This window comes from Myodes glareolus, chromosome 10 (assembly GCF_982192425.1).
Source record: "Myodes glareolus chromosome 10, mMyoGla1.1, whole genome shotgun sequence".
NCBI lineage: Eukaryota > Metazoa > Chordata > Mammalia > Rodentia > Cricetidae > Myodes > Myodes glareolus.
This window is the reverse complement of record NC_142035.1, coordinates 74,940,422-74,964,267: the sequence shown is the minus strand read 5'-3', so window position 1 is coordinate 74,964,267 and position 23,846 is coordinate 74,940,422. Positions and strand designations below refer to the sequence as shown.

Below are 23,846 nucleotides of genomic sequence, written 5' to 3'. Positions count from 1 at the left end.
TCTCTAGGAGTAAATCACTAGAAGATTTGATAAAAAGTTCTGAGCTTTTGTTGAGCATTAAGGACGTCACCGTTATTAGTAGGCTTCTTCCGGCATAAAGTGCACCTATGCTGGACAGCAGGCCCCCACTCTTGGGCTACGTCTTTGGAACTTAGTCACATAACAGCAGAGATGGCCACTGCCATGTGTGCATGAGCTGACAACCATCCTGCATTTCCCTCCAGGTTAGTTCCAGAGGTTCTAAGCTCCCCCATCTTGCAACCCAGTTCCTCTTCTGTGTCCATTCGTGTCTCACCCTGTGGGATGAGGATCTAAATCCCATCAAGATGTGGGGTAGTTTGAAAGACAAGACTTGTGTGCACCTCTGGGAAAGCTTAGGAATCTGAAATCTTCCTCTCCCCATGCAGGATGGAAGAGTCAGGGGATGAGGGAGCCAGATGCAAGGGCCTTTAACAGTCCTATAGGGACAGGTGAGGAAGCTTCTGAAGACGGGGAGGGAGACAGGCATGGCTAAGAGTGAGCGTGAGAACAGGAGGGTGGGGGCAAGAAGAAGGGGGAAGGGAAGGCGAGACAGTTAGCATACAACAAGCAAAGGAAGGAAGGAAAATAAGGAGGGGTCTGGTAAGGACTTCTCCTCAGTGGATGAAGGCACCAATGTCCTCTTACAGACTAACACCAGGAGAAAATGTGAGGGCATACATTTTCAGGGATGCCATCCAGGGCATTAGGAAAAATGGGACCAGAAACTATAGCCTTTTCCCCAACTCCCACTAAGTTTTGCATTGTGCTGGTTCCCAGAAGCCAGCAGGAGCCTGAGCTGGCTGAGATGATGAAGGAAGACCAAATCTGATTTTCCTATAACCCCCCCAAACCACCCAGTGAGTATTATGATTTCATTATTGACATTTCTTTGTAGGCTCACGTGGTACATATCGGTCACCAACTGGTGAGGTTATAGAACATTCAGGAGGTAGGGCTTTGTAGGCAGCATTTCTCTCTCCTGCCAGCCAGCTCCCAAATAAACACATAGAGATTTATTATTAGTTATAAATGTTTGGACAATAGGTTAGGATCTTTACTAATTAGCTCTTACATCATAAATTAACCCATATTTCTTATCTGCACTCTACCGTGTGGTGGTATGTTTTTTTCAGTACAGCATGTTCACCTTGCTTCGCTCTTCATCTCCTCACGACTCCACCCTTCCTCATCCCCATGTTCTTTCTCCCTGTCCACAAGTCCCACCTAACCTCTTCCTGTGGAGCTATGGGCCATTAGTTCTTTATTAAACCAACGAGACAATCCATCTTCACAGTGTACAAAAAGACTATTCCATAACAGGGTTCAGCTGAAGGAAGTAGGGTGCTGGAAGTGGGTCCTTGGGTGTATCTTATCCCTAGTCCCCTTTTTCCCCTCAAAACATGGGCCAAATCCTCTGAAACCATGAGCTAGATCTAGTTTTCCTTCTTTAGGTCACTTACTCAGACATATTTTGTCATAGTGGTGTGGCAGTAACAAAATACAGTGGGTAGGGCGAGGCATTCTCTGGATTTTTCTCTTTTCTAGTGACTTTCCTAAGTTTAGTGGTGCAAGCTTTTGTCAGATACTGAGAGCTGCACAGTGCAAGTTTAACAATGACTGGCTCATCACCTGCAATTACTCACCCACTTGGCCAGGTGGAAGCGCAAGACAGATTCAAATTTTTTTATTGATATTTATTGAGCTCTACATTTTTCTCTGCTCCCCTCCCTATCTCTCCCCTTCCACCTGTAGCCCTTCCCCAAGGTCTCCATGCTCCCAATTTACTCAGGAGATCTTGTCTTTTTATACTTTCTACTTCCCATGTAGATTATATCTATGTAAGTCTCTCTTAGTGTCTGTATTGTTGTCTAAGTTCTCTGGGATTGTGGTTTGTAGTCTGGCTTTCTTTGCTTTATGTTTAAAAACCACCTATGAGTGAGTACATGTGATAATTGTCTTTCTGTGTCTGTGTTACCTCACTCAAAATAATGTTTTCTAGTTCCATCCATTTTCCTGCAAAATTCAAGCTATCATTATTTTTTTCCGCTGTGTAGTACTCCGTTGTGTAAATGTACCACATTTTTTTTTATTTAAATCCATTCTTTGATCAAGGGACATTTAGATTGTTTTCAGGCTCTGGCTACGACAAACAAAGCTGCTATGAACATAGTTGGACATTTAGATTGTTTTCAGGCTCTGGCTATGACAAACAAAGCTGCTATGAACATAGTTGAGCACATGTCTTTGTGGCACGATTGAGCATCCTTTGGATATATACCTAAAAGTGGTATTATTGGGTCTTGAGGAAGATTGTTTCCTAATTTTCTGAGAAATCGCCACACTGACATCCAAAGGAGTTGTACCAGCTTGCATTCCCACCAGCAATGCAGAGGTGTTCCCTTTACCCCACAACCTCTCCAGCATAAGTTGTCATCAGTGTTTTTGATCTTGGCCATTCTTACAGGTGTAAGATGGAATCTCAGAGTTGTTTTGATTTGCATTTCTCTGATGACTAAGGATGTTGAACATTTCCTTAAGTGTCTTTCAGTCATTTTAAATTCCTCTGTTGAGAATTCTTTGTTTAGGTCTGTACTCCATTTTTTTTATTGGATTACGTAATCTTTTGATGTCCAATTTCTTGAGTTCTTTGTATATTTTGGAGATCAGACCTCTGTCTGATGTGGGGTTAGTGAAGATTTTTTCCCATTCTGTAGGCTGTCGTTTTGTCTTGTTGACCGTATCCTTTGCTTTACAGAAGCTTTTAAGTTTCAGAAGGTCCCATTTATTAATTGTTTCTCTCAGTGTCTGTGCTGTTGGGGTTATATTTAGCAAGTGGTTCCCTGTGCCAATGCGCTCAAGTGTACTTCTCAATTTCTCTTCTATAAGGTTCAGTGTGGTTGGCTTTATGTTGAGGTCTTTGATCCATTTGGACTTGAGTTTTGTGCATGGTGATAGATATGGGTCTAGTTTCATTTTTCTACATGTTGATATCCAGTTATGCAGCACCACTTGTTAAATATGCTTTCTTTTTTCCATTTGATATTTTTTGCTTCTTTATTTAATATCAGGTATTTGAAGATGTGTGGATTGATATCTGGTGTGGGAGAATTGTCTATATTCTGTCAATCATGTATTTTAATAAAACACTGATTGGCCAGACAGGAAGTATAAGCGGGTCAACCAGACAGGAAGCAGAGGCGGGTCAATGAGAGTAGGAGAAGGCTAGAGAGGAAGAACATCCCTCCGCCATTCCTGCCCAGATCACCAAAGAAGCAACATGTGAGCTGACAGCTGGAAAAGGTTCCAAGCCATATGGCTAATGTAGATAAGGATAATGGGGTAACATAAGTTATAAGAGCTAATAAGTAGCCTGACCTAATGGGCCAATCAGCTTTATAACTTATAGAGATCTCTGTGTGATTGATTTTCTCTGGGAGTTGCCGGCTGTGGGGTACTGGGTGGGACAGAAACCCCAACAAGCCGGCCCTTCATGCTACAGATATCTGGGTTTCTATTTGGTTCCATTGGTACGCCTGTCTGTTCTTATGCCAGTACCAGGCTATTTTCAGTACTGTAGCTCTGTAGTAAAGATTGAAGTCAGGGCTTGTGATGCCTCCAGATGTTCTTTTATTGCTCAGAATTGTTTTGGCTATCCTGGGTTTTTTGCTTTTCCAAGTAAAGATGAGTACTGTTCTTTCGAGGTCTTTGAAGAATTTTGCTGGGATTTTGCTGGGCATTGTGTTGAACCTGTAGATTGCTTTCGGTAAGATTGCCATTTTTACTATATTAATTCTGCCTACCCAAGAGCATGGGAGGTCTTTCCACTTTCTGGTGTCTTCTTCAATTTCTTTCTTCAAAGATTTAAAGTTCTTGTCATATAAGTCTTCCACTTGTTTAGTTAGAGTTACTCTGAGATATTTTATGCTATTTGTGGCTACTATGGAGGAAGTTGATTCTCTGATTTCTTCCTCTGCCCTTTTATCATCTGTGTACAGGAGGACTGCTGATTTTTTTGAGTTAATCTTGTATCCTCCTACATTGCTGAAAGTGTTTATGAGTTGTAGAACTTCCTTGGTAGACTTTTTGGGATCCCTTATGTAAAGTATCATATCATCAGCAAACAGTGAGAGTCTGACTTCTTCTTTTCCAATTTGTTTCCCCTTGATCTCACTTTGGTGTCTTATTGCTCTAGCTAGGACCTCAAGAACTATATTGAATAGGTATGGAGAGAGTGGACAACCTTGCTTGTTCCTGATTTCAGTGGAATCGCTGGGAGTTTCTCTCCATTTGGTTTGATGTTGACTGTTGGCTCGCTGTATATTGCCTTAATTATGTTTAGGTATGTTCCTTGTATCCCTGCTCTCTCCAAGACCTTTATCACGAAGGGATGTTGTATTTTGTCAAATGTTTTTTTCAGCAGACAGATTCAAATTTTATTTGGAGAAACAGAAACAATGTGATAGAATGTGAGTTCAGGCACTGTGGTGACCATAAACATGCCTGATCTGTTGGCATGGTTTATTATTAAAGGTTTGGGGGACGGCTCTTCTGTTTGGAAGGGGGAAGGAAGAACACAGACTTGTCAAACCCCAACTTCACCCCCATAGAGCTGCCTCCCTTACTAGGCCAATAAGAGGAATAGAAAAGGCTCCCCCAAACTGAGTCATCTTCCTTATGACTTCCAACGATGTAGATATTTGCATTTCCATTAGAATTGAGAGGACATCCCTATACGTCACATTAGTCAGGGGATGTTACGTTAGCATCAGTGTCAGACAGTGATAGGTTCTAACCCACTTCTGCCATCAAGAGCTCTTCAGTTGGTCCCTGGGTCTATGCATTCCACAGTTGGGAGTTTAAATAACTGAAGACAAAATGTACTAAAACACAAAACTGAGTCTACACTGAGCACATACAGATTTTTCTTACTAATTATTCCCCGAACAATACAGATGACAGCTATTCACATACTGTTCGGGTTATGTCACGCCTGCCATTCTAAATAACCTCGAGCCGACATAGGGGCATATGAGTAGGTGACACATGCAAACAAGGTCTATGAGCGGCTTGAGTACTGAGGGATTTTGCTGCTTTTTGAGGGGTCTTGAACCTGTTCCCTCTAGACATCCAGGAGTGACTGTGAGAAACTTAGATAAGTTCTTTCATTTCTCCAAACCTGTTTTCTAACTGAGTACTAGGGCTAGTGATAGCAATATTACAGGAGGGTTGACAGATTAGGAGAGCTCATGTCTACAGAGCACTTACATCAGTGTGCAGCCAACAACGGAAACTAATAGACAGCAAGTGTCCTTATCAGCAGTTCCGTTGGTTCTTCTCTAGAGTCCAGTGGGGAAGATGTTTCAAGCCTAACGCCTTTTTAAGAATCCTTACACTCTCGCCAGCAGGGAAGTTATAGGTTATCTTCACTCTGTTTGGCATAGACCCATTATGGCTGCTAGCAAAACTGGATTGGTCATTAGGTGTCAAGTTCAATTTCTTTGTAGATTCAAGAGGTAAAAGATGAGCAAAACTTCATAAGCTGCTCAACAGAAGTCCCAAGATGCCAGCAGTAACCTTTCCCATGATGTAAATCCCATGAGGCTGGTCCTGGCACATTATAAACACCAGTTCCCAGTTATCGCTCCAGCAGAGTTTGGAACACTTCCTTTCCTTTCTTTTTTTCTTTCTTTCTTTTCTTAAGACAAAAAGCAGTCATAGTTACCTCGTCGCTTTTTCTGTTGATTTTCACATTATCATAGCACAGGGACCTTGGGTTCAGCATCATCATCTCCTCTGTGTATTGTTGGTTATTTTCTCCTTTCCCGGAGACAAGAGTCTCCTGTGCACTTGGCAGAGAAGAAAACCTTGTTGGTGAGTAGATGCTCTTTAGTATGTTCTGGTTTGATGGTTTGCCCTGAGGTTGGGTTATACCTCAGACCTTTTCCCTATGAAGCATCCCCATTTTCTGATCCATGCATCCTGTTCAGCACAATTGCCAGCTCCCAATTACAACAAACAGATGCCTGAGTGTTCACATGTCTCACCATGCTTTTAAATAGCTTTACTGAACTGAGGTGTACGGACTGTGGCAACAGCTCACTTGTCACTGATTGGAAGACCTTTCTCGGTCACCTAGGTTTTCCTTCTGAAACCCAGAGCTCTCATGGGTTCCTAGAATCAGCCTCCAGCCAGAGGTGCCTAGTGGCTCCTGAGACTTGTCACCAAACAAAAGCAATGTTTCCTTGGGACCCTGACGTGGGGCATCAAGTGCGTGTCCTAAAAGGGATTCACAGAGCAGGAGAAGGAAATGTGGTCTCAGAATGGACAGGGATGTAGTCAGTAGGCCCAGCAAAAACAGAAGAACTAATTTGATAATAATGAACACAGTCTGACAAATAATTTGATGTGCTGGCACCATGCCAAGAAGTCTACTCCTTCTCAACCAGCTGGTCTAGGGTGTTTGCTAGGTGCCAGTACTGTGCGAGTCATTCAGCAGGCGCTAACGGACCCCTTATCACCACCAGTGCATGCAGCCTCTGATTCTCAGGTCGGGTCCTTGAGATCATCGGGTTGAGAGCACCATTCCACTTTGGGCTAGGGGTCAAGTCTAGGGATCCTCATACAGAGACTGGAAACTATGAGTCAATGAGACTGAAGTTGGTGGTAATTGACACTGGATATGAGTGGCCTTTCCCAGAGGACAACTCCCTAGGAGAGGTGTATAAATGTGTTTAGATTGGGGTATTTTATAGCTCTCAGGGAGAAAATTCCCTCTCCGAATGGGACAGCGGTCAATTTAATGTACATTATCAGAACACTGTGATCTTGGAAACTGTAATATGGATGATGATGTGGGAAAGCATTTTATGTATGTATGTGTGTGTATATATGTGTGTATGTGTATGTATGCTTGTGTGTGTATATGTATGTATATATGTATGTGTGTGTGCATGTATGTATGTATGTGTGTGTGTGTATGTATGCACTGTTTTTTCAAGACAGGGTTTCTCTGTGTAGGTCTGGCTGTCCTGGAACTAGCTCTGTAGACCAGGCTGACCTTGAACTCACAGAGATCCTCCAGCCTCTGCTTCCCAAGTGGGATTAAAGGTATGCATCAACCACACCCTGCTGGGAAAGCATTTTATAATGGCAAATATGTAAATCTGAGAGAGTTGTTCCTATCTTCTCAGATGCAGGTCTTTGGGAATGTGACTGGAGTGGCCTTAGAGCTGTTGACTAGGAATGCTGGGCTTCTAAGGTGAAGTCACCTAAGTCTTCCAATGGCAACAATGCCTTAGACCTAGGCCTTGCTCCAAAGTATACTGTATCTTTTAAATTATGTTAAGAAGACCTATGAGTGGCAAGCAAAACCACAGAAAGGAGCTCAACATCACTGATCTTTAGAGAAGTGCAGACAAAGCCGTAACAGACCCACCTCAAACTCATTAGGGCGCCTATTAACAAGAGAACAAAAATTAACAAACATTGGTGAGATGTGAAGAAATCAGAAATTCATGTTAGAGCCAGGCGGTAGTGGTGCACCCCTTTAATCCCAGCACTTGAGAGGCAGAGGCAGGCGGATCTCTGTGAGTTTAAGGCCAGCCTGGTCTACAAGAGCTAGTTCCAGGACAGGCTCCAAAGCTACAGAGAAACCCTGTCTCGAAAAACAAAAACAAAACAAATAAGCAATCCCCCCCGAAAAGAAATTAATTGTTGGAGAGAATGATAAATAGTACAACCATAGCAGAAAACAATGCCAGGCCAAAATAGAATCCCATATGATCCAGAACCCTTACTCATGGTAGACAGATGGCCAACAGAATGAAAGCAAGAACCAGAGGAGATATTTGTACCTGTCTGAGTATCAGCACAACTGACTGTGGCCCAAAGATGAAGACAATGCAAGTCCATACACATTGGAAGACAAACAGGTACGACATGGTATGTACATTTGAGCACTACTCAGCTTTAACATTTAGGAAGGGCCTTCGGATGCATGCTACATGGATTAAACATGACGGCTATGCTAAGTGAAAATATACCATAAAGACAAATATTATGTATGAAGTACATAAAGTCGCCCACTTTATGGGCAGAAGTAAGTGGTGGTTTCCAGGATTTGGGGCAGGGGAGAGAAGGGAGTCATCTTTCAATGAGTATAGAGTATCATGTTGGCAAGATGAAGAGTCTTAGAGACAGTGCCCAAGATATGAATATGCGAACACCACCAAACTGTGTGCTTTAAAATGGTTAAGATGCCGAGCGTTGGGGGTTGGAGAGATGGCTCAGGGTTAAGAGCATGCTCTTTTGGAAGACCAGGGTTGCATCCCTAGCATCCACAAAGCAACTCACAAATGTTTATACCTTAAGTTTCTGGGGGACTGGACACCCTCTTCTGTAAACTAGGAATAAAACTGTCCTTCCCTTGTCTCAGATGTTCATTATACAGACTGCATAAGGTACAAGTAACACCCAGATCAGCGCAGCACATGCTAATTACTCTTACATACTTAGAGAGGAACTTTCTGCTTCCTAGGCAGTAGGTTATTGTTTCATATTTATTTATTTTTGCCAGAAGAAACTTAAAACAACTCCCTCAAGTTGGAAAGCCAGGAAATGGTCACAATAGGTTTCACAGTCAAGCCACCTGACTCACAGCCTATGTTCTTAGCCACCGGGATCCACAGGCTTTTCACACAGGGCTCTTTGATGCCTTTTGACATTTAAATTGGGTTTCATGTCTGAAAGTGGAGAAAACCATCAGTGAGTGGAGAATGGGGCCAACCTTTTCAGGAGTGATAGCAGAAATGGAAATGCCTCTAAAATGGGTTAAGGTTTCACATGAGGCTCCTGGGGGACCTGTCCCACAAGAGCAAGGTTTGGCTGTGAGTTACAAGTGAACTATGAGAATAGAGTCCAGCATCGCTGGTCTCTAATCCTTGCTTTGGGTCCCCTGTTGGACTGCAGTGGGGGAGCAAACCCAAAGATGGTAGGCAGGCCGGAGGTGTGACTTACCGGCCGGGGCAGACTGTATTGGTACATTTCTGGGCGGTAGGTGGGCACCCACTGCACTCCAGCCCTGGGCCGGGTCATAGTCCCTGGAGCGCTGGTCACCACCTCTGAGTATGGCAGGTGCTGCGTAGAGCCGTAGGCCTCCGGGTGCCGGCTTTGGCCCGCGTGGCCGGCGGATGCCAGGCTGAAGGCCTCCTCCAGAAGCATGTGCATCTGTTGCCGGACTTCGTCGATGGAAGGCTGCGAGCTCAGCGTGGAGGTCTCTGAGTGGCCCTTCACCTGCCGCGCCCTGCCGTAGCCCCGGGGCTCATGGACTCTGTCGACATTGGTTTCCTCTATGATCTCGGGCTCAGTCTGTGGGATCAAACAAAGCCCAGCGATTTATTAATGAAACTCTTTCTTGGATCCTAAAGTATTCCCTGGGACTGAAGAGATATCGAGTCTGTGCTAACTTAGGCCATATCCAATGTGCTCTCTCTAGGAATTCCCACGGCAGGAGCAGCTGGCTAGGGTTACACAGGAAAGACAGCACTTCGACCGCCATTGTAGTCTACAGATGTCCCCACAGCTACACCAGCCCTGCAGACTTGCTAATTAGCATAATAATGATAAGTGGCTCACACTGATTAAATTAATGGCATTCTCAAAATCTAGATGCCTTTGGGTATAAGAATCTGGAGCATTCCGTAGTCTATACCCCAAAGGATGGCAAGTCACTCTAACTGAGCCTTGGTCTAGCCATTGATTAGGGGATTCCTGGTTTCCTGACTCCGTTTATTATGCAGAGCAACACAGTCTTCCTCCTGCACAGATGATCTCCAGGTAAAATGCGACATGAACAAAAATCCCCGAATGGGGCCCTGCAGCCTGCTTTCATGAGCAGGCCAGGAGATCCTGATGCCTGCTCAGAGTGTGAGATCTATTGTTCTAGAACACTCTTTTACCTGCACCCACGCTTCAGGGAGTAGGGGCAGAACTGAGGGGGATAGACAACGGGATCTCATTAACTTCCAGAGAGGTCTCCAGTCAGTTAGCTCGCCTGTTGTTGAAGGTGTGTTTAGTAGATTGTACAGCCTACTCTGCGGGTTGCCTGTGAGGGCTCCTTCTTCACCAGTTCTATAAAAGCGTTCACTCTGTCATGGCAGCCGTGCACAGAGTTCAGAAAGCAAAAAGCAGGAGCAAGGGACGGCTCAGGCGGTACAGTCCGCTGCCCCACAGCAGCTACTAAGGGCCAGATTTAGGCTACTCCGAGAAGCTAAAAATGAGGGCGTTAGAGATGTCCCAGCCAGGAAGCTGCTTTCTTTTCACTTCTTCATGTGTAAAAGGATGGTGCATTACCTCAGAGGGCCACACAAGGATTCAGTGAATGTCTCTGTGAAGATTTAGAACCAGCGGCACAGGGTACAGACCGGCTAGGCGCCATCATCAGCGCTCCCATCACCGTGATTGCTGTTACTCATGCAAGTTCTCATGAATTTGAATTACTATGTATGAGGCACTTGGCTGTGTCAAATAGACACTGCAGGAAGATATCAGTAGGGAATTCATTCGCACAGGGAAGTCCTGCTCTCAGACATCACGGAAGTCAGAGTTGTGATGTATTCATGTTTGCACTGGATAGTTCTACGTCAATTTGACACAACTAAAGTCACCTGAGAGGAGGGGGCCTCAGTTAAGGAAAATGACTGATAAGATCAGGCTGTAGGCAAGCCCATAGGACATTTTCCTAATTAGTGATTGATGGGGGAGAGTCCAGCCCATTGTGGTTGGTGCCATCCCTGGGCTGGTGGTCCTGGCTTCTATAAGAAAGCAGGTTGAACAAGCCAGGGGAAGCAAGCCAGTAAGCAGCACCCCTCTGTGGCCTCTGCATTGGTTTCTGCCTCCAGGTCCCTGCCCTGCATGAGCTCCTGACCTCCTTCAACGATAGACTAGTCATGGAAGTGTGAGCCACATAAACCCTCCCTCCACACTTGCTTTTGGCCATGGAGTTTCATCCTGACTAGGATGGTGTTTTAAAAGCACGCTCACTTTTCTTTAGTATTGAATTAGTACATACACATTAGTGAGGAAATTAAAAACGCAGACAGCACAACAAGAAATCACACCTTTCTTTTACTCTCATTACCTAGAGTTAGGACTTGTAGGTAGTTCAAGATCAAGATTAGGGCTCTCCACATACCTTCAAGACTAGATTTACTAGCAAACAACTATAGTAAGCAATTTCAAATATTATTTTTTTTATGTTAACATATCCAAAAGCAGATCATAGGATAGGACATAAAATTGTACCCTAAACAAGGATATGTCAGGCCGCTGAGACTTTTTTAGAGAAAGACCTGCGATCTGATCATTGTCTGGGAAGTGGGCCAGCAAATCTGTTAAGATTTTGCCTAAAAGGAAGTTTCTGTATAATGCAGAGAACATTTGAAATTGAAGTTCCAACGCCTTGGGGTCTTTAAGTCAAGCTCCACTGTAAAGGAGAAACTGAGGCCAGAGCAGTTAAATCATTGGCTCAAAGTTGCCTGGAGTGGGCGTGTTGCCCTGGGCATATCCCACTGTGCAGAACGGACTCATCAATGCTGGTTGCTACCCACACATGGTCTTCCTCCCTACATCTTCATAATACATAATGATGCTTAACGCCAGATTACTCCCAGGTGAGAGATTAATGGCCCTGAGGTGAGCGGAGCTACACATCTGCAGTCAGAAGAGAGAATATGTCCTTCTGTGAATTTATAGTGTGTGTTAGGCAGGGCAAGAGAGCACTTTTCGGTAGCATATCTTACTCTCCTCCGGAAGATGCCTGGGGTGGGGCTGTGCAATGCAGGAGGGGGGCAGGGCACCTCTCTGAGCTGGGTTAGAGAGGGATAGCACTACCTTTGCTCCTGCTGCCACCTGTCACCGTACTGCCCCAGCAGAAGTTAACGCTTGATTCTTACAACAGGGTTTCCACCCTGCTCAGGCTTCCTTTACTCTCAGTGTCCAGTGTCAGGGTCCACGACCGTCAAAGACTCTTGTTCTGCCCCAGTTCTCAGATGGCTTTCAGCCTTTCCACAGATGGAAACAAGACTTAGCTCCCACCCACTCCTGCTTATCCCGGATACACTTGCATTTGTTCAGTGTCTGTCTTGCTCCCCACCGGACACTCTGAACCCACGGCACTTCCGTTTCTCATGAAGTCACCATAAGGCACTTGGCATTCAATAATATTTTGAGACTTGATCTGGCTTTAGAAATTCCATCCAGTTGCCCATGGGGGTGTGTCTGAAGTTAAGATGGAAGGTCCGCTTTCTTTATCACAATTCCTGTGCTAATGAGCTGTATGACACACGGGCAAGCTGCATGGACTCCCTGGGACTCAGGATGCCGCTCTCTGTAGTTCAACTGAGCTACTACCTGGCATTTACCATCTGCCCTGGCTAGTTTTATGCCAACTTCACACAAGCTAGAGACATCTGAAAGGAGGGAACCTCAATTGAGAAAATGTCTCCATAAGATCCAACTGCAAGACATTTTCTTAATTAGTGATTGGCAGGGGAGGACCTAGCCTTTGGTGGGTGGTGCCAACCCTGGGCTGGTAAACCCAGGTTCTACAAGAAAGCAGGCTGAGCAAGCTATGAGAGCAAGCCAGTCAGCAGCACCCCTCCATAGCTTCTGCATCAGCTCCTGTCTCCGGGATCCTACCCTGCTTGAGTTCCTGTCCTGACTTCCTTCAGTGATGAACAGTGCTGTGGAAGTGTGAGCCAAATAAACCCATTACTCTTCAAGTTTCTTTGATCATAATGTTTCATCATAGCAATATAATCCTTAGCTAAGACACCGTCTCCTGAGCTCCAGCAGCCCTAGCAAGTGCCAAATCCCTCCTAACACTAGTCCCTGGAGCCATCTGACGTCCACTCAGGAAGGGAACACCTTCCATGCCCTCTGCTTGCAGCATAAGCCAGAGGTTTCTTTTCCTCAGGGGACAATTACTGCTTTCAGCCCTTAGTTGTGTTTTAGACTTCATTATGATTATACCTATTAATAAAAATGTGACCTGGCCCTGAAGGAGTATCTACAGGGGAGACAAATAACAACAGTAATGATATCAACTGTCACTAGTCTCTGAACTGTGTATACATTGACCCTTCTTACTCTTACAATAACCCATGTAATATTAATGAGTATGATTATTTTTATTGTACAGATGAGCAAATTGAGGCATTGAAAAGTCCAATAGAAAGCCCTTATCCACTGTACATATACAAATAAATCTCTTACCACCTGGTAGTTGTGTGTTCTGACCAAAACCAGAATAGACTTCTGAGACAAGGACAGAGATACAGTAATTACTAAGATTATCTCAGAGAGCATAGGATAAAAGCATCAGTATATAAATGGAAGTGCTTAGCAGTAAATCTGGCAATAAACCTGGCTCCTCAGTGGATGGACCACTCCTCTGGGGCCCCACCTTTATCTATTGAGTTACGACACCCATATCCCTCAGTTCAGGGCTGCTTGTCTAAAGTCACTGATTGGCCGTCAAGTGAAAGAAATCCACTCAGTAAGTACTCATGTATGCTGGCCCTGTGAGGAGTCTACCATATGTGTTGCCTTGCTTAGCCTCACAGGGACATATAACAGATGTGTCCATTTTCAGATGAGGGAGACCATGACCACTGTCTTACTTGGTACAGTAGTTTGAATGTAATTGGCTCCTATAATCTCATAAGGAGTGGCACTATTAGGAGGTGTGGCTTTGTTGGAGTGGATATGACCTTGATGGAGGAAATGTGTCACTATGGGACAGGGTTTGAGGTTTCCTATGCTCAGGATACTGCCCAGTGTCTCAGCTGATGTCCTGTTGCCTGCAAGATGTAGGACTCTGAGCTATTCCTCCAGTACCACATCTGGCTATATGCTGCCATACTCCCTGCCATGCTGATAATGGACTGAACCTCTGAAACTGTAAGTGAGCCCCTTAAATTAAATATTTTCCTTATAAGAGTTGCCATGGTCATGGTGTCCTTTCATAGAATAGAAACCCTAACTAAGACACCTGGTCCTTGCCCCTTTCCTTCACGAATGATTGCTTATGAACATGGCTTATGCTTTGAGATACAGAAGTAAAGTCTTCCAATATTGGCTGATGGCTGGCTTGAGTCCAGTGTCTGTCTGGAGCCAAATTTGGGATAAAGAATGTATTTTTAAGCCCATTTAACTTGAAAGTTAGCATATTTGCTTCTCAACTTCATATTGAAAAGATCCCGAGAAGCTATTTTTATAAGTTAATCAAGATATACTCCAACAGAAATTCTAAAAAGAGAAAAAACAATCAAGGAATGACTAATAATAATAAAATAGAACACAGAGATGATCCAAACAAAGAAAATTAAAATCCATTGTAATTCAACTGCTAGAATAACTGCAGCTAACATTGTGACCATCATGCAAGCCCTTCCAGAAGTTTCTATGCATATGAAAGAGGACACAGATCATGAATGCTGGAATACTTTCAACATACTGCCCATGCCCAACACGTTCAACCCTCAACCCCAGTCAGAATATATAATGACATATTGGCCATGGCAGCTGCATCCCTTCTAGAGAGGGTCTATACTTTGTCATCAAATTCTCTGACTTTTGTGATAGAGAATAGGAAATGGGGGCAGCAAACTAGAGAAGGGACGGGTGTGGATCATAGGGTTTTGTTTTTTTTGTTTTTTGAGACAGGGTTTCTCTGTGTCGCCCTGGCTGTCCTGAAACTAGCTCTATAGACCATGCTGGCCTCGAATTCACAGAGATCTGCCCACCTCTGCCTCCCAAGTGCTGGGATTAAAGGTGTGCGCCATTACTGCCCAGTTGGATTGTAGGGTTTTTAAAGTAGGATTTCTTTTTCTAGAGAAGAGCAAGATCAGCCATGGTATATAAAGGAGAGAAATTGGGGGAATCTTAAAAGGATCACAGTCTTAGTCAGGGTTTTATTGTTATGATAAAACATCATGACCAAATCAAACTGTGGAGGAAAGGGTTTGTTTGTCTTACACTTGACGTTATAAGCTGCTATCTAAGGAAGTCACGCCAGGCTCTCAAGGCAGGAACCGGAAAGCAGGAACAGAAGCGGAGGAGGAGTGCTGCTTACTGGCTGGCTCTCCATGGATTTCTCAGCCTGCTTTCTTCGACTACTCAGGACCATTTGCCCAGGGCTGGCTCCTCCCATGATATGCTGGCCCCTTCCACCTATCTATCACCACCTAAGAAAATACTAGACAGAATTGCCTATTGGTCAATCTCTTAGAGATTTCCTCAGTTGAGATCCCTTTTGCCAGATGACTAGCTGTGTTAACCTGACATAAACTAACCAGCATAACCACCGAGAATGATATCACATGTATGAAACATATGAGTAGACGATTGGAGATATTTACAAATTATTATTGTTAGCATAGTTCTTTGGTTTAGATACTCTTTCAGAATGAACTGTCTGGATTATGATTTTTAGAGAAAGAAAATAAACATACACGCATATATGTAAACATGTATGTAAACAAAGTTTTAAAAGTTGATTTAATTTTTATTTACGTGTATGTGTGTGTATGTCTATGTGAGGATACAACATGCATACAGATGCCTTAGAAGTCAGAAAAGGGTGTCAGATCGCCTGGAAATGGAGTGTGCAAGTGATTGTAAGTCACCTGATGTGGGTGCTGGAAGAACAACAAATTCTCTGAACTGTTGAGTCATCCCTCCAGCCCCCATGTAAGGCTTTAAAAAGTACACATTTATGTATCTATATATTATTATATATAAATGCTATATATAACATTCTATGCCAATAAACACACACTCACAAAGAATAACATTAAATAATTTCATATATATATATATATTATATGAAGTTTTAAGATTATAGTGAACAGCCAGGCGGCGGTGGTGCACATCTTTAATTTCAGCACTTGGGAGGCAGAGGCAGGAGAATATCTGTGAGTTTAAGGCCAGCCTGGGCTACAAGAGCTAGTTCCAGAACAGGCTCCAAAGCTACAGAGAATTCTGTCTCGAAAAACAAAAACAAAGACAACAACAACAAAAAAATGTTAGAGTGAACAGCCCACTGTTTTAAGTGGTCTTTTGATATCTCACTATTTAAAGCAAGCTGTAAAAGATATCCTTGTGATTAAACTTTGCATATGACCATAAATTTATCCATAGCTTAAATTTATACAAGTGGAACTAGTGGTCTAGAGAATATGCATATGTTTAAGGTTGGGGTTGTTATGGAATTTTATATGGTATATCACAACCCACAGAAGAAACTGAAACCATTCTTTCTCCCCTGAACACAGGGGACACTGGTCTTGCACTTATGGTGCCCACACAGGACAAGCATCTACAGTTCTTATCATGTTATTTTCTTTCATTCAAATTTCTTAAAGAATTTATTTACTTCATTATTTTATGTGTATGAGTATTTTGCCTACACGTATGTGTATGTGCTGTGTTCATGCCTGGTACCTACAGAGATCAGGAGTTGGACCCACTGGGACTGGAGTTACAAACAGTTGTGAGCTACCATGTGGTTAGCTCTGGAAATTGAACCTGGGTCCCCTGCAAGAGCAAAAAGTACTTACCACTGAGCCAACTCTCCAGTCCTCCATGTTGTTTTCCAAAGAGCAAGCCAGTCCCACACACCAAGGCTGCCTACACAGTGGCCAAGAATCCATTTGGCCTCAGTTTCTTTTGAAATCCGTAGGAACAAATTTGAGGGATTATTTTAGCTCTGCTAGGGACCCCACAGAGTCTCTGGAAACTGTTTCATAAACTTAGTCCTACTGTTTGGCTTTGGGGAACACATGTAGCCCTAAGTCTTCAAAAATAAATTAAAAACAGTTTTTGAAAAAATACACTAAGGATAAGACGAGTTATCGACTAGCAGGGAATATTAGGGTCTGTCTTCAAGATATACAAATAACTTCTACAAATGAATAAGAGACTTTCAATTTAAAAATGATATGATATGCTTAATAGGTATCTCAATGAAAGGCATTATCAAAATGTCCAATGAACACATACATCATCAGTAACTGGGAAAATTATGTCACTTCAAATTTGGTAGAAAGAGAGAAATAAAATAGTCAAATAAGGGCAAATGCTGCAGAGGCAGGGAAGTAGGATTGAGTAATCATGGCTCTGAGAGGGAAAAGATTTCCATGCCTTCTGAGTCTGAAGTAGTTTACGGAAGAGTCAGACCTAAATACTCACCCTCTGAGATATCTGAGAACACATGCTCACGACGGAGCTAACTTCTTAGAGGAATTTTCATACCAGCTCTGAAGTGCAAACAACCTAAATATCCCACAGTAAGTTGACGGACAAGCAAACAGCATGGATTTATGTGATAGAATAGTAATAGAAAAGAACAAGATACTGATATTGCAAAGATAGGCAATAGTACAGAGTATGTACTGAAGAGTTCACGTATTCCAGTTCAGAAAGAAGAAGGGCTATGGTGGTGGCTATCAGAAAGGTGGTTGTTCCTGGAAGGAGAGTGAGGGAACTATCTTGGGTGGGTGTGTATGAGAGAGGAAGAGGTTCTGTATTGTGATAGGGCCGGTGGTTGGAAGGGTGTGCATATTTACCACAGATCTGAATAGTTTACTATATATCAGTTTCACCAGGCAAAACCAAAGTGGCTTGGGACAGCATAGCTGGTTGGAAGGGGCTGACCAAGGAAGGCCTGCCCGGGGAGGTGATATTCCGAAGACCCGAAGGCAAAGGGGTTGGCTATGAACTCATCACTGAGAGGAGTAAGAAAGAGCCCTAAAGTAGGAAAGAACTCAGAAGATGTGCAACCGAGAAAGAACCACTGTGGAATGAATTGTGACCCCCAAATTCACACCGTGCAGTGGTATTCCCCAGGACCTCAGGATGATGTGATCCTGTTTGGGGAGTCTTTCAGAGTGGTGATCAAGGTAAAATGATGTCATTTGTGTGGGCCCTAAACCAACACTACAGATGTCCTCCCTAGGGGGACATTTGGACACAGACATCTACAAAGGGAAGACAGCATGACACTCAGCAGGACTTCCATCTGTACACCAAGGCGATTAATCCTGCCCACACCTTGACCTAAGACTTCTGGTCCCTAGGACACTGAGGAAGTACACTTCTGTTGTTGACGCCACTTTGTGTTCTAGCAAACCAAGGCGTGACCTTGTGGCTAAAGTTGCCAAGATTGGGACTGATCTCACAAGGTCCCAAAGGCCACGGTAAGAAGGTTGGGCTATCTTCAAAGGACAATTGCAAACACCTAGAGACTTCTAAGTAGGAGGGAAATGTGGTTGGAATTGATGGGAAGTTACTTAGGAGGCTCTTGCAATCGTCCAGGCGAGAAGAGACGGCAGGAGTTCGATGAGGGTACTCATTGGCAAAGACAACGTACTTCAAGACATATTCCGGAAAAGGGTTTACAGCCTCCACAGGGCTTGTGTGAGTCAGCTCAGGAGTCACCTCTTCTGGTTGACACCCTTGTTTGTTCATTTGCTCAACAAATAAAGACACTGCATCTACTGCATGCCAGCTCCTATCCTGAGTGCTGAGGTTTCAGGAATGAATAAAACATGACTTCTGCCCTTGAAGAGTCAACTGGAGAAATAATACAAATTAAACCAACAAGCGGAAGCCGGGGGTGGGAGTTGAGGACTGTGGGCTGAGAACTAGGCATTACTGGAACAACAACAACAACAACAACAACAACAACAACAACAACAACAACAGACAGGCATGGCGGGTTGGAAAAGATTGTGGGCAAGATGACATTTAAAGTAAGTTCTGAAAGCATTGCCTACGTCAGTGTCTTTACCTGGAGGGGTATGTAGAACAATGTCTTGAGATATTTTTGGTTGTCATGACTGGGAGGGGCCACTGGTAGCTACCAGGTAGAGCCAGGGATGCTGTTCAACATAACAGCACGTGAGAACTACCCAGCCCCAAGTTTTACCTTGGGATGAAGCAGGCAGGAAGATACGCTCTCCACAGAGTGTTGAGCACATAATACAGGGAGCAAAGAAATCACATGCCACAACATGCCTGGGGAAGGGCATTTGGGTTGCAGCTGATGGGCTGGGTGATGGCGTGGAAGCACCAGCCAGCAGAACATGGCTGACTCAGCCACCGTGCAGAAGTCTTGACATTAGAGATCCAGACTCAAAGCTCTAGGAATTCCAAGAGGATCTGCAGCCAGGGGGTGTGGTGTTGTAGATGTCGCCCATCTGGTTTGTGGTGGTGAGCAAGAGTGACAAGCCTGGGCAGTGGTTGTGGGACATTCAGGGAAGATCAGACCACCCCACGGTGGCCACAGCTCCTAATAGGGCACTCCCTTTGGGAGCCATTTTCTTTCAAACCACCACAGCCTCCCAGAGCCTCACCCAGCTAGGACAGTGGAACTGCATGTTTGGGCTTAGGCACTCATGCCAGCAGAGAAAGGAAATTCATGCAGAATCAAGATTTTGAAAAAACCCCTTAAACAACCCATGCAGGACTGCATGCATGGCCTTGTGCACAGTCTTATTGAAAGTAGGAAAAAAATTTACACATATGAGATAAACAGAATATACATAAAAGATAATGTTTTAGCAGTAGGTTTACTTTTTAGTTTTCTCTGAGGGCTGTGTTGTTGAATTTGAACCAGTTAAATGCACACAGACTGTAATGACTTTACCATACTCAATAAGAGTGACAGATGCAGGGCATCCAGGTACAAGCCTTCAATCCCAGTGCTTGGGTGACAGAAGCAGGCCAATCTCTCTGTGAGTTGGAGGGTAGCCTGGTCAGCACAGTGGGTTCCAGGCTAGCCATAACTGTATCATTAGAGCTTGCTTCTGTCTCCTCCACAAGAGAGGGAGGGGCAGTGAAAGGGACAGTGAATCCTCAGGAGTGTTCTCACGAGTACAAGCAGGAGTGTTCTCATGTGTATGATGACAGGCATTGACTGGCTCCCCAAAGGCTCAGGGAGTCACAGATAGGGCAAAGGGCACATAGGCACAGAATAAACTAGAGGATTAGGGTTGCTTCTCAGGACAAGAGGGCTCAGGTGCTTGGCACATCTCCAGCTGCCAGCCTCAGAGGTCAGCCCTTGCTAGGAGCACCCATCCATGGCTAAAGACAGGAACCCCATGACTGGTCTATAAAGCCAAGCTGTTTCACTCAAACTCAGTACAACCTTACCGGGCTATCTATGTTCCAGTGGCATCATCTGAAGCCTAATAGTATTTACACCACGGTCTGTCTTCTAACTCGGCCCAGCACTGCTTTCTTCCCTTTGACAACAGGTATTTATACAAATACAAATAGCCCTGCTTTCAGGGCTAGTCTAAGTCCGCAGGTCTGAGAGTCCAAGAGAAGCAATGACGCCAAGGTAGGAGCCCAGGATAAGAACAGACAGATCTGAGCACAGGGGTCTAAGGGAGCAAGCAGGTGGGAAGATTTGTCAGTTGTCAGTGGGAAGAGAAGGCCTGGGCCTTCAGAGCCATGGTTCAGGGTAAAGTCACTAGGCGACTCTGACATCCTTCCTGCTGCCTCACAACACTGTCAACAAGAATTCCACCTTCTACCCCCTCCCCGCACCTTACTAACTGGCTTCCATCTTGGTAAGGTCTATATCTTTCTAGTCAGCTGCCAACTTGATGAGATCAGGGCTTCACCTATAGCTCCTTTACCACAAGTGCCTCAACCTCTGCCTTGGGTTCTCCCTGAGAGTCTGAGTTCCCATTACCAGATTCTTTCCTTTGGACTGGAAGCCCCTATAAAAATACAAAGTTCTGCAAATGAACTGAAGGTAATATACCAAATTAAGGTCACTACAGCATACATTAGTTGGCAGAAATGGGAGAAGGAAGCTCACCGCTGAGATGGGGGACTATGTAGGAAAGTTCTAGACAGGACAGAGACCAACACAGAGAAGCTGGTTAAGAGAGCAACATGCAGGTTGCTTCTAGAACAAAAGACAAAATCACTCAGAGGAAACGGCGAAGTCCCAAATCTAGCTCTTTGCTTCCCAGTAAACTCAAAAGCTGACAGGACCCTCAACGGGAAGGCTGAGATCACTGCAGGCCATGCCTGTGATCTGCCTTGGTCTCTACAAAGCTAAAAGATGCAGGGAGAGCGGGAGGGAGTTGGGGCCTGAGTGGCTTAGACTCATAACAGTACTACCTAGGGACCCAGAGTTGCTGTGGTCTGCTGCATACCATCAGGGAAGATCATATTTTATTCCCTTCTGTTGGAATCTATCATAATAATTGTTCCAATTCCTTGGCCTCCATCTAGGAGACACTGCTCATCTGTAACAAACGGAGCTGGCAGCCCTGCCAGCAGCACATGGCCACTCGAATAAATACCCACTACACATGAAAAAGTGTATCCAGGCTTCATTAGCTGCTGGGGACTGAGCTCTGGGCCAGGGGTCATCTCCCACATCTGCATAATAATTAATCTTCACTGTCAACTTGAGTGGATTTAGTGTAATCATGGAAATAGAACCCTGAGTGGGTCTATGAGGGAGTTTCCAGAAAGGTTTAACCGAGCAGGAAGACCTACCCTGAACATAGGTGACATTGCCCCCGGGGTTAGCGTCCCAGAAGGAACAAAAGGAGAAAGTGAGTTGACCACCAACATCCATGTCTCTCTGCTCTTGGCTGTGGACACGATGTGTCGAGCTGCTGCCACCCCCGGCCACCACATCTTCATTGCTGTCGTGGAGGGGACCCCAGGGTGAGCCAGAATAAGCCTTTCCTTCCTTAGGTCGTTTCTGTTAGAGCAATGAGCAAAGTACCTAACGTGGAAGATTGGTAACTAGAGTGGGCTCCTTGTCGTGATAAACCTAATCACGTGGTCTTCAGACCTCTGGAGGTGGTTAGCATGGGGAATGTGGAAGAGTTTGGAACTTCTGACTAGAAAAGCCCTAGAATGCTGTCAGCAGAACTTAATGGGCCAGATTGGTGGGAACGAGGAGGAATCAAATACCCAGAAGAACAAGAAATGGAGGTCATGGCTCATGTAGGTTCAAAAAGGAACAGGGAATCCACTGGGAACTGGGCTAAGGGCCATTCATGGCTGTTCTGGCAAAGACTCTGGCTGAATTCTTCCCACGTTCTGAAACCTGAGTGAAGCTGAACTGTTGGATGGAGGAATCTCAAGGCAGCATGTGTCGCGGCTACTGCACGCTGCTTTGACGAGTTCTACAGCAAGAGACAAGAAATGCAGCAAAAATATACGAAAACTATGAATTTGAAGATGCAGACAAGGGGATGTGAAAGGAGTCTGTTAAAGGGGGTTGTACCATGGAAAAAGAACTCAGTGCTCCGAGGCAACAAGAAAGGTGTCCTGGGGGCAGGACTCCCACCCATAGCGGGTTTCAGATACTGAAAATGCGAATTCATTTGCAAGGAGAGAGGCTCAGCCATGCATGCTGCAGAAGTTCCCGAGTGAAGATGATTGCCCTGTGAACTGTTGCATCAGTCTCAGCCACCAAAGCAAACAGTGACCACTACAGCTGTGGTCCAAAGGCCCAGGCTACCTTCTGAGCTGTCAGTAAACCATCAGCAGCATCCACATGGAACCGGTTCTGCAGGTATGAGATATGCAACGTTAAGGGGGTCACAGAGGCTTACACCAAGATCCCAGTGTGTGTGTGTGTGTGTGTGTGTGTGTGTGTGTGTGTGTATGAAGGTCAGTGCCCCTCAAGGTCCCGAGGCTACCACAATGAAGTGTGAAGTGTAGGAGCACCCTCAGGATGTTGGAGAGACAGCACCACGGGATTTCCAGCAAGGCAAGTGGCAGGCACAGATTGGGTCAGCCCAGGAGGGAATATGTGTGCCATAGGCGGCAGGAACACCAGGATAGGACTACTAAAGTTCTTTGGAGATCAAATGCCAGACACAGACTTGCAGGATTTGATGCTTTCTCTGCTGGGCTTCCGTTTTGCCTTGGTCTGATCGTCCTTGCTTTGCCTCCATTCCCTGCTCTGTTTTGGGAGGAGATGTTTACTCTGTGTATCAGAACTCCACTACTTATTTTTTATAGGTGCTCACAGTTACAATGTTACCTTGAGTCTCAGAAGAGACTTTGGACTTTTGAACATTGTTGAGATGGTTAAAAACCATGGGACTGCTTAGGTTGGTCTAAATGCATTTTACCATTTGGGTTAAACAAGACCTTGCAGGGGCCAAAGGGTGAGGTGTTTGAGAGTCAAGTAAATAAAAGGTGAGGCTGTCCACTTGTCTGGTTGAGGGTAACTATGGAAACATAGTTATTGGTGTGTCTGGGAGGCTTTCCTGGAAAGTTTAACTGATCAGAGAAGACTTATCCCTGATACAGGTAGCACTGTCCTGTGGGCTGAGGTTCTCAATCGAATAAATGGAATAAATGGGAGCCAGCTCTCTGCTTCTGGGTTGGGCTGCAAAGTGATCGGCTGCCTCTCTCCACTCACCATGCCTTCTCCAACATGATAGACTGTATCCCTTCAGGCTGAGTCAAAGTCAAACTTCCTTCCTTAAGTTGCTTTGGTCTGGTGTTTGTCACTGCAGCAGGAACCAGCTGTGCCCCTCCCCCTCTTGATGATATGTCAGAACATCTTCCTGAAGCATGCCTGTGGAAGGAGGTCTGGTGACTGTGAGATTGCTCTTCTGGATGAGTTAGGAGGTCAGCCACATTTCCCAATATTTCAAATCCACTGCTCACCTTTCAAACTCTGAGCTTGTTCGCCTGCCAGGAACGCCTACCATATATGGATGCTGCTTGGCTTATGATGTGCTTAAATCTCTTTAAGCCCCACTATAAGT

The 23,846-nt window shown here is 44.7% G+C and overlaps 1 protein-coding gene across 6 annotated transcripts in view; it reads right to left on the bottom strand.

The window, feature by feature from the left end:
• Positions 1-23,846, bottom strand: part of Kiaa1549l (KIAA1549 like) — a 273,927-nt gene that overhangs the window by 18,539 nt on the left and 231,542 nt on the right. For all 6 annotated transcript variants that reach the window (XM_085696701.2, XM_085696702.2, XM_085696703.2 and 3 more), the window contains one exon: positions 9,037-9,387. In XM_085696701.2, coding sequence (XP_085552827.2) covers positions 9,037-9,387 — 351 coding nt within the window. The remainder of the gene's footprint in view (positions 1-9,036; positions 9,388-23,846) is intronic.